This window comes from Phalaenopsis equestris, unplaced genomic scaffold (assembly GCF_001263595.1).
Source record: "Phalaenopsis equestris unplaced genomic scaffold, ASM126359v1 Scaffold000329, whole genome shotgun sequence".
In the NCBI taxonomy this organism is placed as follows: Eukaryota; Viridiplantae; Streptophyta; class Magnoliopsida; order Asparagales; family Orchidaceae; genus Phalaenopsis; species Phalaenopsis equestris.
In genome coordinates, this window is record NW_018164771.1 from 114714 (window position 1) to 127104 (window position 12391).

Consider the following 12391-nt stretch of genomic DNA (forward strand, 5'->3'; position numbering starts at 1 on the left):
TAAATCTAATCGAAATCAAAAAGTTGACCGACACTGCAGCAGCGGCAGCAGCAAAACCTCTTCCTCCATCACTATCACCAGTAAAGATGGGTGTGCTTAATATTGCATCAGAGAGAGCAGTTGGTCCAGGGGGAATATTAACTATGTGACTGTTGCCATTTTTATTAACCGCTGCAACAAGTGCAGCCAACTTCTCAGATTTTCCATCATCGGATTCCCCAAAATCAACAACATCAAGAGCAACACTATTCTTCTTCAATGTTTTGCCAATAGTCTCCAGCAACTTCTTCTCATGCTTAATTGGACTTCCGACAAAGACTATGATCCTCTGTTGCTGATGTTTGTTTTGGCGATGTTTGAGAGCCAATTGAGCAACTTGGATTCCGGATACCAAATTTAATTCACTCCCAATCTCCAGACCTAAGAGAATAATGCATGCAAACCAAGATCTTCCCAAGATCACTAGTTGGAGTGACTAAAACACGGACTCCTTTAGCCGCTATAGTGAGCAAGCCCACCGTATTTTCTGGATTCAACTGGGTTTTAGACCCACATACAAGATTGATAGCGTCTGCTTGAGCCTGGAAATGAGTTGGAGCGTAGTCTCCATTCCTTATCCACTCCGAATTGTCGATACAAATCATGGTGGCCTCCAGAACCATGGTGTTGCGGGATATAGAAGCAGCTGCCAAAAAAGCTGCTGAAGATGCTGCTAAACAAGATGCTGCTAAACAAGGATTGGTTGTATGAGTGGATTAGCAGCATCTTCAGCATCAGCTTTTTCTTGTTTAGCAGCATCTTCAGCAGCTTTTCTTATATGTACCATCTTGTAAAAAGAGGGATTCCTTTTTTATTTTTGAGCTAGGACTTTCATATGGATACAGTTGGGAAATCTAACTATGCTTTTTGTTACTGGATATAGACTTGTTGGAGATACGTAAATATTACGTTTGATTGGTTTGGAGACATATTTATGCTACATTTGATTGACTATAAGCATCGGTGTTAGATTTGTTGGAGTTTATGTGTGTAATTATGCTGAACTTTTGTCGATTTGGAGGGTATATATGCATGATTTTGGGGTAGATTTAAACATCGTTTTAAAGTTGTTTATTCACTGTTTTGGACGGGTTTAAATACTATTTTTTCAGTTGAATTAAGAGCTGTTTTGGAAAGGCTTTGAGCATTCTTTTGGGCTACACGTGCTCAAAGTTTTTGGGCCTTATGTAATTTCTGTTTGGAAAGGTTCTGAAAACTATTTTGGGCCGCATATATACATGGTTTTGGGCTTTCTAAAATTGCATATGTTGAGATGAATTTGCTGCACTTCGGGGCTTTTAAAAACACATCTTTTGAGCTTAATTGGTTGTGGTTTGGGAGCTTTTAAAATGCACCTTTTGTGGGCTGATTTTGACAAGCTCTTTAGAACCTTTCAAAAAAATTTTTTTTTTTTGTGGGCTGAAATGGTTGTAGTTTTAGGGGCTTTTGAATGCGTCTTTTGGCGATATTTTGGGCTGATTTGGACTGAGTTTTCTGCCCTGTTTTGGCAAAATCCGGGCTGCAGTTTTGTCCTATCTTGGTCATGATTTGGATGTTGTTTTGGAGTTCTTTTATCTCCATAGTTTCTCTCTACCTTGCGGTTTGGCTGAAATTTTCTCTTCTCGGTTTTCATTATGGTTTTATTAACTGTATTAGCTATTTCTTTTCTTTGAGATGGGTTGTTGATGAAAAGCAGGTAGGCATTCAATTTATCTTGGATAAATGAGAGGTGGGATATATTTTATTGTAGGTGCATCTTCATGCCTAAAACGTTTGGCATTACACATTGCTTTGGGAAGTTTTTGGGCTGCTTTCTTGACTTGTTTTGAGCAGTTTTTAGGCTGCGGTTTAACCTAGTTTGGAGAGGTTTGGCTGCAGGTTCTTGGTTTGGTTTTGGGCTGAATTGGTTGCAGGTTTTGAGCCTGATTTTGATGGCCTTTTGGGCTGCGGTTTGTTTTAGTTTTGAGTGGTTTGGCTGTAGTTTTGGGGGCTTTTAAATGCGCCTTTTAGCAATATTTTGAGCTTGTCTTTGGCGGTTTGTAGGCTGCGGTTTGGCATGATTTTGGGGGAGTTTAAGCTGCACTTGAGGCTCTTTTTGATAGTCGTTTGGGCTGCAGTTTTTCACCCTATTTTGGTGAGGTTTGGATTTCGGTTTGGCCTGGTTTCAGAGAGGTCGAGGCTCATGTTTGGGATTCATTCACACTTCATTGCTTGGCTTTATGATTAAGCTTGTTCTCAAGATTGACTGTGGTAAGAACGTTATGACTGCATGGTTTTAAACGAATACAATTCCCTGCTTCTTCTTAGAATCTTTCAATTGGAACCGTGACAACCCTCTTTCTCTTTTACAAGCTAAAAGTTCCATTTTTGCCCCATTAAATGCTGCTTTTCTCGAGGTGATTAAACGATGTTTAAAGGTGACTTGAGAGTTATTCTTGTTCCGTTTTGGCTCAGTTTTTCTTGATAATGGCTGAAGTATATGACATTTTGGAAGAGTTTGAGTGGGGGATTTTTTTTTTGGCTCATTGATTTGAGGTTCAAGCATGTTCTATTTTGGAGAGTGAAATATATTTGAGGGCCTTTGTCTGTGAAAACGCCACTTTTGGGAGAGTTAAAATGTTGTTTCTTTTGGGAAAGGTGGGGAATCACAAAGGTTTGGATTTACGAAAGTTTGGGGAGCTTCGGGGATCATGATTTTTGGGGGATTTTAAATGAGCCTTTCGAATGCACATCATTGGATGTGGAGATTTATTTTAGATTCAGTTTTGAATGTGGCTTTGAGGGTAGATTCATCTTTCACTATTTTCGTATTTCAAATGGATCAATTCCTCATCTTTCTCACCCCGTTTTTCTTCTTTTCTTTTCTTGCTTCGTAGTTTGTTTTAGGTGCTTATGTCCGAAGCATAAGCGCACATATATAGACTTTGCTATATATGAACCATCAAATAAGGCTATAAGTAGATCGATTTTGGGGTTCAAGGACAATGATGTAAAAGACATCTAGGTATGCGTGAGAAATTTTAGCACAATTCTGACTCAGTGACTTTAAAAGAATGAGGAATTGACACTACTGCACATCTATCAGTGACCTTGAAAGAATGAGGAATTGACACTACTGCACATCTAATACTTAGTAAATAATTACCCTTCTTTTACAGACAGTGAGAAGTTCCAGCCTACTAATATGACTGACTCATTAACTTTCTAAAGTATGAAAATTTTCTTAAGTGATATTTATATGTACACACATAATCAAATAAAAAAAAAATTTCAAAGTGCATGACAAATTAAAATTTCTTTTGAAAAATGAAATCTTTACTAAATATTTTCGGAAAATTTCTCGGGTTAGTCATATGAACTAGGTTAGGAATTACCCTTTTTTGTGATTGTTAGGCTGGCGACCTTTTATTTACTGTTGGATCACATATGCATGGTGTTGATTATTTTGTTAGGGCTCCAGGGTCTTGACTTTGACCCAAGGTCCTGATTTTGAGTCTACCCCATCCCGAGTGCTTACGGTTCTCTCATTTTTCGGATACTTCGTGTGCTGCTTACGGTTTGTTGAAATTTTGTAAAACACTCATGGTCTTTCTTCAGATTTTGCTCGTGTTTTCGATGACTTTCTTCGGCTTACTTAATGTGGGATATTTTTCGCTTTTCTCAAGTCTTTCCAGGTGGTGTTTCTTTTTACTGCTCATGCTTACTTATATAAATGTCATATTTGCACATCTCTTAAAGTCTTTTACTATACTCGTACCTAAGACATCGACCACATTTATAGTAGCAGCAGCCTCTTCAGGTATACAGGTTTGTTTTACATTTATAGTGTTTTACTTTCTTTACTTGCGTTCTTTAATGCTCTTTATTGTACATTTACTGCATTTTCTCCACTATTGTTTTCCTTTCTGCACTCTCTACTGCTTTTCTGTCACTGCACCTGTTACTGTTTCTTTTTACGCATTATACCCTTAGAATAGGTGACCAGTAGTTTGGTTTTATAGGAGGTACCCAGCAGTAGATCACCGACCCAGTAATTATACTTGCAAATTCAAAACATAAACTAAATTTGGATTTGCTACAGTTTGGAGCTTGGAGCAAGTCTTCGTGGGCAGCACGGTGGAGGATGACGATCAACTGGCTTTAGGTTCCGAGGTCGTCGTCCGATACGACGTAAACCCTCATATCTTTCAAGCTATTTATATGACTAAATAATAAAATTGACAGGATGAAATATTAAAAAATATCTTCTTGAAATTGAAGTCAAACAATAAGATAGTTTAGGAAGTCTTCGAGGTTTTTCTCAGGATCTGTGACATCCCCTACTTTTTTTTCTTTTGATTACAAAAATAATTGTTCCCATTTAGTCCCTTTCCCCACTTGACTTTTGTTTATCCAACCTTGAAAATCGTAAACTTTCAATTCATGAAGATTGATACATCTGATTATCATCGAGAGTTCTCTTAAGTGACTTCATTCATTTGAGAGGTAATTAACTATAGGGGCTTGCATCTATAGGGAACTTTAAGAACCCAGGTAATATAAACTCTATCTAAATTTTATTATTATGTAGGAAAATTTGTTGGTCAACATAAAAGTTCGCAGACTAAAATGGATATCATAAATTCATTAGTTTATTTAATCGAGCATCACAAATAAGTGACATGTCTATTTGTCGGGATAGGAATGTCACTTGTAGTGTTGTACTCGTTTATTTAAAATATCGTCAATATGAGCTTGGTTCGGTCTCATACTTTCAAAATTAAACAATTAATTTTTTAAAAAATATATATTATATTAAATCAAATACATTCTTTCTCAATTTTAACGGCTGACATGGAGCTGCAAGGTTTTCCTTATTATCAGTCCATGTAGGTAGGGGTCCTTCAGTACTGTTTTCAATAGAGTTTTGCTTCGCACGGACATCCAGCTTCTCCTCAATCGCAGAAACAATATTTTTAGGGGGAGGTCCACAGGGGTAATTAAATCAAACGTCAAATCTTATTCTGTGGTAGTTTTCTCTTCAGGTAGAACAAATATGTCTAGAGCTGTGGGGTTTGATCAATCCTTATTCACTTGATCTTTAGATTTCTAATTAGGATGAAACTTATGACATTTATCAAGGATATGCCCAAACATCTTACAATAAGAACAATAAGGTCCCATGAAGTTTTGTTGCCAATATCCATTATGAGTTGTGCACAACCAGAATTTAGTAACATCAGGTAAAGTAATATCTCTTCCCACAAGTATTATGGTCATAGAAAGTCTGGTAAGATTAAAAGTGGGTAGATCTAGCTTCATAGGGTCCCAAAGTATGATCCTAATAGACTAAATAACCTGATGAGCAGGTAGACTAAACCTTACCGGTACAGTAAAAGGTTCATGATTGGGGTCAAAATCAAGATATCACTTGGGTAGATTCATTGATTTACCAACAATATTAAGATATTTTTTGAAGAAAACCCAAGTGTAGTATTAAGTCATGGTTAATTGAATCAATATATGTTTCCCATCCATGAGCCTCACTTTCCACTTTCCTGCTAATTTGAGATCATCAAAACTTTTTCTGATAACTTCCATAGGTGGGTGGCCCCACAGAAATTTTCTAATAACAGTAAACTTGAATTTCCCAATCAGGGAAAAAAAGTGTTGCTTTCTCAATTTTCCTGCTTGCATTCTTAATAAAGGGGCAGTCACCTGTACCATCACAATATTTTTTATAACTTGAGCTGAAGACAACCGCCATCTCCACCTGATTTACCACAACTTAAACTTTTTCTGATAACTTCCATAGGTGGGTGGAGCCTTTGACATTTATCAAGTGTATGCCCAAACATCTTACAGTGGGTACTATAAAAAGGTTTATGTTCCATGACAATTGGTTGCCAATATCCATTGTGAGTTGTTCCCAGTCAGACTTCAGTAATAGCAGGTAAGGTAATATCCATTCCCACAAGTATTCTGGCAACAGAAGGCATGATCAGGTTAAAGGTGGGCATATCTAGCTTTATAGGATCTCCAAAAATTGCTCCAATAGAATAAAAGACCTGATGATTAAGGAAATGCAACTTATCAATTTGTTAGCCGGCTTCCTTCCGAGAACTAAAGGCAGAGTGAGGATTAAAGTGGAACGTTCCTAGCGCTTTTGCGCCCGTTGGTGATTTTTGATTTTTTTATCTTTATGTATTTTTGCTTTATTTGAGATTTTGTGTGTGTTGTATTGTGTGAGTTGAACCTTCTTTTAGACTCACTCATACAACTTATATGTATTTTTTTCTCTTTAATATATTAGCCATCGGGCATTTTATAATATGTATATATATATATATATTGTGTGAGTTGGACCTTCTTTTAGCCTCACAGCTCCATTCTTCAAGAAGTATCCGGTGTAGCGACAACTCATACTTCACATATTGTAGTACTTATTGTGGGTATTATTGTTGGTAATACTTCTGCTTCAGCTTTATCCCATCAGGCGGATTCTTCAGAGGAGGAATGACAAGTTTACACTTACTGGAGGAAGAAGAAGAATGAAGATATACTAGAGCTTACTAAATAACCTGATGAGCACGTAGACTAAACCTTACCGGTACAGTAAAAGGTTCATGATTGGGGTCAAAATCAAGATACCACTTGGGTAGATTCATTGATTTACCAACAATATTAAGATATTTTTTGAAGAAAACCCAAGTGTAATATTCAGTCATGGTTAATTGAATCAATATATGTTTCCCATCCATGAGCCTCACTTTCCATTTTCCTGCTAATTTGATATCATCAAAACTTTTTCTGATAACTTCCATAGGTGGGAGACCCCAGAGAAATTTTTCAATAAGAGTAAACTTGAATTTCCCAATTAGGAAAAAAAAGTTTTGCTTTCCCAATTTTCCTGCTTGCATTCTTAATAAAAGGGCAGTCACCTATACCATCACAATATTTCTTATAACTTAAGCTGAAGACAACCGTCGTCTCCACCTGATTTACCAACAACTTAAACTTTTTCTGATAACTTTCATAGGTGGGTGGAGCCTTTGACATTTATCAAGTGTATGCCCAAACATCTTACAGTGGGTACAATAAAAAGGTTTATGTTCCATGACAATTGGTTGCCAATATCCATTGTGAGTTGTTTCCAGTCAGACTTCAGTAATAGCAGGTAAGGTAATATCCATTCCCACAAGTATTCTGGCCACAGAAGGCATGGTTAGGTTAAAGGTGGGCATATCTAGCTTCATAGGATCTCAAAAAATTGCTCCAATGATTAAAGAAATGCAACTTATCAATTTGTTAGCCGGCTTCCTTCCGAGAACTAAAGGCAGAGTGAGAATTAAAGTGGAACGTTCCTACCGCTTTTGCGCCCGTTGGTGATTTTTGATTTTTTTATCTTTATGTATTTTTGCTTTATTTGAGATTTTGTGTGTGTTGTATTGTGTGAGTTGAACCTTCTTTTAGACTCACTCATACAACTTATATGTATTTTTTTCTCTTTAATATATTAGCGATCGGGCATTTTATAATATATATATATATATATATATGGCAGAAGCAGCTTTATAAAGAAATCTTTAATCTAAAAATTAAAATGAAAAGAATTATTTTTAATTTTTTAACACTTTCATTGCCAGTCTCAAGCCCGGATGTGCAAACCCGGATGTGCAAAGTGAAGGCTTGCGTTAGGTAGTCGACACCCAATATAAAACTTGTCCAAAAAATCATAACATGATGTGCATAATTCTCTTATTTATTTATTCTTGTAAGAACTAAAGCTTTGATAATGCTCAACCGGACAGGCAGACATGCATGAACATTCCAAATTGGAAAATAAGTAATGATTTGGATTAATGGTGGAGGGACAATGATCGATACCTGAGACCAACCAGGATTATAACGTGGGGAAAACTAAGTACTAACGAAGTTTGTCAATCAAGCAAGCAATGTTCTTGCGTATTGGAGTGCATGTTAGCTCACCGAAGCTCACCTAACAAATTTGGAAAGGGAACCTAACCACCATTTATTAACATTTCAATGTCGTGTTCATTCTAAGCAACGTTCGGCATTATAATGATTTTTTGTCTTGTCAGTTAACTCACATCATTGCCTTCACCAATAATTGATGAAGCATTTTGTTAGAAACATTTAAGGGGAATTTAAATACCTGCCCTACCACCCAATTTCGGTAAATTTACATATCTAACATCTAAACTTTGGTTTTTGACAAACTTTTCAAAATTTAGATATGTAATGTTTAGTTATAGAGTACAAACTTTTGATTGTTATAATGATTAGATAACAATAGTCTAGACTATGATGGTAATAAGAAGGTTGTTGTCTACAACTGTCATGAGATAATAGTAAGCAATAACAGTCACAAGTGGTAGTCAACGATAATTGTTGGCGGTTGTTTGCTTCAAGTTTTCTTCAATGTGAAAACTTAACGCTTAGTTTCTTTTTGTGTCATGTTGAAAAGGGAATCCTATTTATGAAGTTTTAGAAGAGCATTTTGATAAGTTTGTCAAAAACTCAGAACACTCCACATGCGATGCATTTTAATTCATTATTATATGTTATTTTTCTTGTATTTAAGTGTGTTAATGACCTCAAAATTAAGTAATTTTGGGCTTGTTAGATTTCTCCCATTGAGACACTCAATTTGATCAAAGTTTTAAGATGTTTAATTATAATTCAAATTTTTTATCGCAACCAACAAGCTGTTAGGTTTGATGGGAGAGAACAGAGAATCAATAATCAACACCCAATGGCTATGCTAAATGATAAGCATAAACAAACTACATGCTTTATTATCACGGTAAATGAAGAACCAAATCATGAAATATAAAACAGGAATTCACTCTAAGCAGGAGTCAGGCACACAATACTGTGATGCGACGTGATGAATTGGAGCAATACACATTTTGCTGCAAGCTTACACTTCACAAGCAAGCCGTAAGCAATGCCACTTATTGTTTTGCTTCGCTCCAATAGTGCATTTTTAACAATGATTTGGTTTCCTGCTTAGCATTACTCTTGGGTTTAAAATATATTATAAACTGTCTCACAATGAAGACGGGATGGTCTTATTCATTAGGATCATGATGGCATCTTTGATGCTTTTTGCATGCTATTCTGAAAACATTGTTGCTTTCACTTTTAATCAGTTCCTTCTTTTGTCTCTACGTAATGATTACATTATTTTTTTTTGCATTCAGGTGACTAGCAGTCAAAGGGGTGTTAATGTATTATTTTATGCTGCCTTGTTTTATTAGTATGCACTGGATCACTATCGTGAATGCATTACTTTTTATTGCCCCCCAACTCCCCCCTACCCCCTACCCCCTACCCAATGGTTTTAAGAAGTTACTTCATAAATATCTGATGCATGGAATTTCTAATGTACTTAGAAATTTCTAAAAATTTATGGAAGACTTTTTGGGGCTTGGAAAGCAAGCTCGTTGTGTGTTCGTGCTTACATAGTTGCATGGTGTTTTGTTCTTTATTTTGTGGTTAGTTTTTGTTGATCAGATACTTTCCATTTGGTTTATGCAGGTCAATAATAGAATTTTCGAGGCTGAGTTTAGATCCAAAAATGAGGGCAGCATGTTTTAGTCCTCGCCTTATGGAGGTTAATGAAAGATTTAATGTAGATTTTTTTCTTTTTTGTTTTTCTTCTTTTTGCTGCTTTTACGTTTTATGTTATTGCTATCTTGTGGGATTTATTTGAGAAACTTATATATTACTCCTTAGTTTTATTCTCTTTCCAACATATTATATGGTGTTATTATCAAAAATCATTATCCAGACTTTCAAATCTCACATTTTTTTTTAACGGTCCCTAAATAGCAAGTAAATATGTGCTTTCCTGATAACCAGTGAATTGATCACCGTCTGGAAAACTATGAGCTGTTGTATATTACATGGTATTCAAATTGCAGTTTTCAATGAAAAGTTTCCCAATTTTTTTTCTAAAGTTCTTGTTTAATTCTTTTTTTGTGAATTTATTCAAAAGTGAGTTGACTGTCTGCACCAATCTTATACATGTATTATGGATGAGGCCGAACCAGCCTCTGGTTCGCTTGAGGCTACAATAATATCTAAGCCGAAACCCAAGATGAGGAGCAAGTTACCATGATGATGAGGAGAAACCCCCAAAAAGGCGTCTAGGGCTTATCATGGAGATATGGATCGAAAAATGCTTCAATTACAGTGTAGGCTCGCTGATTGTGAAAGAAAACAATATAAAAGTTAACCATAGCAACAACAGTGACCGAACGAAAGTTTTCGTCAAGAAGCCTTATGGTATGAAGAACTGATGTAGTGTCGATTCGACATTAAGTATGGGAGGAGAGTGATTTTGGAGTGAAGGTTGTTTTACCAATTTTTTACAATCATATAGATCCAGATAAATTTATTTAGTGGCTCCATACCGTTAAACAAATTATTTAGGACAACAACATTTCATCTAATAAAAGGGTGAATTTAGCTTCAATTAAGTTAAAGAAAAATACATTTTTATAATGTGAAAATTTATAGCGCCTACACCAACTTAAAAGAAAATGCAAGATCACCAACTCGTTGAAGATGAAGGAGACGCATCATGAATACCTCCCAACACAATAAACATGATATATTTGTGAAACTTTGCCACTTATAGTAGAAGAACTTATCAGTAGAGTACACCGCTGTGTTTGAACAACTCATGTTTAAGTGTGAGTTGATGGAGCCAGAGAAGAACATCATAGTTTGATACCTTAGAGAGTCAAGATTATCCTTTAGTAATAAGGTGTTGTCTCCATTGGACCTTGCAGGATGTCTGAACCTTAGCTCAAAGGTGAGAAGCATCACAATAGTATGAGATCTACTTCAACTTCAAACTGGGTTAGGCCATGAGGTTAGGTAGTTTTTGCACTCTAATCAGAGTGCTAAATTTTTCCCCTCATGAGGAGAAGCCGGCAAAGAGGGAACAAGGGTTAATCAGACTAGCACTTCATGATATTCTCAACTAGGAAGCAGTTCAAATGTCGTGGATATTGACACATTACATCCAATTGCCCGAAAAGAATGAATTTTTTACTAAGTATGGTGCAATGGAAAAAGTAAATAGCAAAGACTCTAGAGATGAGGAGAATGGAGATAAGTATCAACTGCCCTTAGATTATGATGATATATGTGGTTTGAGTTCTCTAGACCTAGCCCATCGGAGCAGCAGTGACTTATGCTTAAATTATTTCATACTTGTTTTACTGTGAAAACGAATTTGTGTAGTCTTATTATAAATGGAGACAGATGTGAGAATGTTGTGTTTACTTTGATGTTGGGTAAATTTAGTATAATTAACTAGAATCATTCTCAGTCATGTTCCCTCAGTTGTATAAGAAATGACATCTGTATCTATGAGATATGCCTAATAGAGTTTTCCATTAGAAATAAGCTTTAAGCGCAGGTGTGGTGTGCATTAGGCTTATGGATGTGTATCACATTTTGTTTGCTCAACCATGGAAATATGAAGGCACAATATGATGTTTATAGGAACACATACCTCATAAAAGATGGGAAACACATTGTATTTGTGCCTTTGAAAGAATTGATATTGATGAGTTCTTAGATAGAAGTGGGAATTATTGTTCCACATACTGCATTTCTGTAGGCTATGGGAGGCGCTAGTTGGATTAGTCTTGATGATGTTGGATGACTGTGAGAAGAAAGCGCCAAAAACTGTGGTAGTATGATCTCTTGTAGTTAGGATATTATTATTTACAGCCTACCACCTGGATTACCACAACTGTGTGAAATTCAGCATGACATAGATTTTGTGCCTAGATTAATGCTCCCCAACTAACACCAACCTATCAAATGCAATCAAGAGAGTTGGAGGAGCTACATAAGTAGGTTTATGATTTAAGGATTCAAGAACTAGTTCGTGAGTGTACTAGTTTGTTTTGTACTGGTTTTGATTGTGCCTGTGTCCAAGAATGACCAATCGTGGCTTACGTAATAATAAACAAAAAAAAGATCAATTAAACAAAGTTCTACTTTTACTATATCTGTGGTGTCGTTTGAAAATCTTTACCACCACCCATGAGAAGATTAAGTCGAGGCTATCCCCTCAACTCATTCGAAATCAATAAAGGAAACGGGCGAGAGATATAGCAGTCACGGGAGAGATAAGTAGAGTGAGGTAGAGTAAGTAGAAGCTGAAGGAAAAGAAACAAGAAGAGGCCACAACAGAGGGAAAAGAAGAAGAGAGAGGTAGAGGAGGTGAGCGACTGACCTGGTCGTTTCCCTCCACTGATCATGATCAAATCGAAGGGAAGAAGGCTCCAACAGCCTTATCAAGCAAGAGAGGTAGGCGGAGGAG

The 12391-nt window shown here is 36.3% G+C and overlaps 2 protein-coding genes and 1 pseudogene across 2 annotated transcripts in view; 1 reads left to right on the forward strand and 2 right to left on the reverse strand.

Annotated features, from left to right (window-relative positions):
- LOC110025767 overlaps positions 1-662 on the reverse strand; it is a 25934-nt pseudogene extending 25272 nt beyond the window's left edge.
- The window catches only part of LOC110025770 (exportin-4-like), a gene marked incomplete at its 5' end in the record, with an annotated part of 120471 nt that overhangs the window by 106028 nt on the left and 2052 nt on the right, over positions 1-12391 (forward strand). The window contains 1 exon segment of the mRNA XM_020726420.1: positions 9583-9658. Within this exon segment, the coding sequence (XP_020582079.1) occupies positions 9583-9658 (76 nt within the window).
- LOC110025760 (CRM-domain containing factor CFM2, chloroplastic) overlaps positions 1-12391 on the reverse strand; it is a 56030-nt gene that overhangs the window by 9185 nt on the left and 34454 nt on the right.